The 4,400-nt window shown below is 39.8% G+C and overlaps 1 protein-coding gene across 1 annotated transcript; it reads left to right on the forward strand.

The window, feature by feature from the left end:
- The first annotated feature begins 211 nt into the window (after positions 1 to 211).
- Positions 212 to 3,793, forward strand: HOXD1 (homeobox D1). The gene is made up of 2 exons (XM_075318886.1): positions 212 to 1,440; positions 2,925 to 3,793. Exons 1-2 carry the CDS (start codon positions 870 to 872, stop codon positions 3,260 to 3,262), a joined length of 909 nt encoding a protein of 302 aa, XP_075175001.1. The 5' UTR covers positions 212 to 869; the 3' UTR covers positions 3,263 to 3,793.
- The last annotated feature ends 607 nt before the right edge of the window (positions 3,794 to 4,400 follow it).

Raw genomic sequence — 4,400 nt, forward strand, 5'->3', positions numbered from 1 at the left:
GGGAGACTTAGTATTACCAGGGGACAGCAGAAAAGCCATTAGCATCCTGAACCTTACACCACATCCATTAGCTGCAGTAACTGCTAAAAAGGGAGATTGGAGCAAAGCATTTAACCGCCACAATCATCATCACTATCCTATAAAATATAGTTCCTTGAAAGCAGGAGCCCACATTGCACTTTGTGCACACTGTCAGTCCACAGCGTGTGCCGCAGCTTCTGAGGACTTGCTGATGCCTGGGACTTATTACAAATGCAACTGTCTGCAAATAATGAACTATAATTAATAATGTAAAGTGTAAGATCGACCGTCAAATACGTTTCATAAGAGTTTTCAAGCTATTGATCTGCAGAGAAATCCTCCAGAACTCCAGCCTTATCCGTGCTCTCCATCACAGGCAGAGGTGCTGTCAGGCAGAGCAGAGGTTACCCTCCATAGTGCTGGAGGTCTGGGGTGAGGGGAGCAGGTCTGGGCACTTGGAGAACTGGTGGTGACAGGGGATATGGTGAGGAGACCACTGGATGGAGGAGGAGATCTAAAGATCTGATGATCTGATGAAGAAAGGGACTGTGAGTGGTGTCTGCAGCCACGCTTGGATGAGATGCCAAGGACTTCTGGTCACTTCAGCTCTTTCATTTAGAAAGTTTAAAAGTCCATCCAGTGTCCCACCAGCTGTGAGCCCCACCTGGACCCCAGGCATCCTCAGCTTCTGATTGGATGATGGGCAGCTTGTGACCACCTCTCCACACAGGGCAATATTGACTTCCTCAGCAATGAGACAAGTCCAGAAGACAAGATCAGGTGAAGCTCCAAGAGCTCAGTGAGGTCACCACCTAAGGACTTATAACTGCTCCATAGAGGACTTTGAAATGAATTCATACTTGGATTATCCTGGAGATGTTGTAGCTTTCTCATCCAAATTCTGCCGCAGTGACCAGAGAAATGCTCCTTTACAGCCCTACCCTGGACCTGCCTCTGACAATCAGTGCATGGGGAATTTACCACTTACTGTCCACCCGACATCTACTCATCCGCCTCCACACCAGGCTCCAGCACTTTACGCACCATGCAGTCTGGATGCTCCCTATGACACAGCTGCACCTGCAGATTTTAACTTCTTACCTGTCAGCTCTGACTATGACTATTCCTATGGATCTACCCATCCGATGGAGGACACAGGAGGGCACATCCAGTACACCAGCTCGGTCTTTCCAGGAAATGGACCTTTCCTTCTCAATGGGCAATTGGCTTACAAAACCCTTGCAGAAGACAATCATTTGGCTACACAAAAGGGGCATCTAGATATATATTCGGGAAACTTTCAGAACTACTCGCCTTCTCCTGGTTCTTATCCTAAACCAAACTCTCCAGTATCTGAGACACAGGCTGCGCTAAACACTTTTGATTGGATGAAAGTTAAACGAAGTGCTCCAAAGAAAAGTAAGTCAGCTCATCTATCCATCCATCCATCCATCCATCCATCCATTATCTAACCATCTATCCATCCATCCATCCATTATCTAACCATCTATCCATCCATCCATCCATCCATCCATCCATTATCTAACCATCTATCCATCCATTATCTAACCATCTATCCATCTATCTATCTATCTATCCATCCATATATCTCTATCTATCCATCTATCTATCTATCTATCCATCCATCCATCCATCCATTATCTAACCATCTATCCATCCATCCATCCATTCATTATCTAACCATCTATCCATCCATTATCTAACCATCTATCCATCCATCCATATATTTCTATCTATCCATCTATCTATCTATCCATCCATCCATATATCTCTATCTAACCATCTCTATCTATCTATCCATCCATCCATATATCTCTATCTATCCATCTCTATCTATTTATCTATCTTTCTATTTATCCATACATCCATAATCTAACCATCTATCCAACCATATATCTCTATCTATCTATCTATCTATCTATCTATTTATCTATCTATCTATCCATCCATCCATTATCTAACCATCTATCCATCCATTATCTAACCATCTATCCATCCATCCATTATCTAACCATCTATCCATCCATTATCTAACCATCTATCCATCCATCCATTATCTAACCATCTATCCATCCATTCATCCATATATCTCTATCTACCCATCTCTATCTATCCATCTATCTATCTATCTATCTATCTATCTCTATCCATACGTATATCTCTATATCTCCAATCAAATCAAATAAGCTTTATTGGCAGGACCAAATACAAATTAGTTTTGCCAAAGCAAGTGTACAATAGGGACTGGGACTGTGGGGATGATGGGTAGGGACCATAGTAAGGATGGATGGGGCACATCCAGGGTGGGGACTGTAGGTAGGATGGATGGGGCACATCCAGGGTGGGGACTGTAGGTAGGATGGATGGGGCACATATCTCTATCTCTCTATCCGTCTTTCTTTCTCTCTCTCTCTCTCTCTCTCTCTATCTATCTACCTTCCTATCATCTGTATCTATCTATCTATCTATCTATCTATCTATCTATCTATCTATCTATCTATCTATCTACCTTCCTATCATCTGTATCTATCTATCTATCTATCTATCTATCTATCTATCTATCTATCTATCTTCCTATCATCTGTATCTATCTATCTATTTACCCATCTTTCTTTCTCTCTATCTATCTCTCTCTCTATCTATCTATCTATCTATCTTTATCTATCTATCCATCCATCCATCTATATATCTATATCTATCCAGATCTTCCACATTCCAATTCAAATAAAATATTAATATAGAAAACACAGGAGAGTATACAATATGTTACAATAATATTTACAGTAACAAAACATATATTTAGGCTAATTAGAAACACATTTTTTTTCTTATTTCTATAAAACTGAAGCAAATTGTAACCTTTTGTGTCGTTGGATTTGTAGCAATGCCTTCAGAGTGTGGAGTCATCAGTTCTCCCAGCACAATGAGGACAAATTTCACAACCAAACAACTAACAGAATTGGAAAAGGAGTTCCATTTTAACAAGTATCTGACCAGAGCCAGGCGTGTAGAGATTGCCAACTCTCTTCAACTGAATGACACTCAGGTCAAAATCTGGTTCCAAAACCGTAGGATGAAACAGAAGAAAAGGGAAAGAGAAGGGGTTCTGCCAAGCTCCCCATCTTCAGGACCTTCTTCTTCTAATGTCTGTGTAGACCAAAAGCAGAAGTCTCTACATAAGACAGAACCCCAATCGCCTTCCAGTGATGTCTCATCATAAAGGAACCTTTTACAACTCAGGTTTGAAACCTGTGGGGACTTTGCACTATGCAATGACTTTTGCAATATGAATGGTATTTAACACATAGTTGTACATATTACAATGGTTGCTCTTTCATTCTATACTATGCCCAGAGCAGTAAATACTATATGCATATCGCATGCAACATAACAAATAATACTGCTGATGAATTTCGTTTGTTTATAATGGCCTTAATGACTGTGGTTACTATAGGGGGTCATCCCATGTATGTACTCCTGTATTATCCCAATATACTGATATCTATGCAGCCTATGACCAAAGACTCAGCTACCTTTTATTATTTAAATTTGCACTATTACACCTGAAATTGCTTTTTTTTCCTCCTGTGCCTGATTGATTATAAGCTATTTTCAGGAAACAAGGGACTTGACTTTAGGGACTTCAGGTATTATTTGGCCATAGGGCAGAATTTATAAGATTGTATTTGTTGTAAATATATATCTATATTTTAATACAAAATAAAGTTGGAATAATTATAAATAAATAGAATGCAACTTCTGGTCATTGAAAACTTGTGTGATTAGCCAAGTATGATAGATTATTTGGTTTATGGAATATTTTTAGGGGTACAATCTAGAGAAGTGTACCCCTCTTGTGTGGTTAGTGAGCAGTTGAAAAGGTCATCAGGAGTGGAGCCTGGGAACATGAGCAGTGTCAGGAGTATGTGTAAGGTTGGTTGTTCTTTTAGATTCATCCTCTTGCATATAAAAAGACTGATCCACTTCAAAAGAGGATCTGACTGGGAGAATTACAAATTCTCACTTTCAAAGTGTGAATGACAAAGGCTTGATCAAATCAAAGACGCACGTGTCAACAAGTTCAGGGGGTCACTGGAGGACTCAGTGTAAGTATGGAGGCCAGAAGATACAAAATATCTCATGTATGGTATATAAAGTGCACAGCATAATATGTGTAATACATGTATATTAATATATCAATAAGTGTAATATTTAATGCAGTACCAACTGTCATTAATATTTAGGGAAGGTTCACATTTCCGTTGTTTTAAATCCGTCAGGTCCGTCAGCAATGGATCAGTCGTTTTTTAGAGGTCAACTGACGCAACGGATGTGTTTTTCACAGGATTCCTTTCACA

The sequence above is a fragment of the Anomaloglossus baeobatrachus genome, chromosome 7 (assembly GCF_048569485.1).
Source record: "Anomaloglossus baeobatrachus isolate aAnoBae1 chromosome 7, aAnoBae1.hap1, whole genome shotgun sequence".
Lineage (NCBI taxonomy): Eukaryota > Metazoa > Chordata > Amphibia > Anura > Aromobatidae > Anomaloglossus > Anomaloglossus baeobatrachus.

Excerpts from the sequence above, each read along its gene's own strand:
- HOXD1 (XM_075318886.1), top strand. The coding sequence starts at position 870 with ATGAATTCATACTTGGATTATCCTGGAGATGTTGTAGCTTTCTCATCC. Across the intron at positions 1,441-2,924 it reads ACGAAGTGCTCCAAAGAAAA|CAATGCCTTCAGAGTGTGGA; the intron begins GTAAGTCAGCTC and ends TTGGATTTGTAG.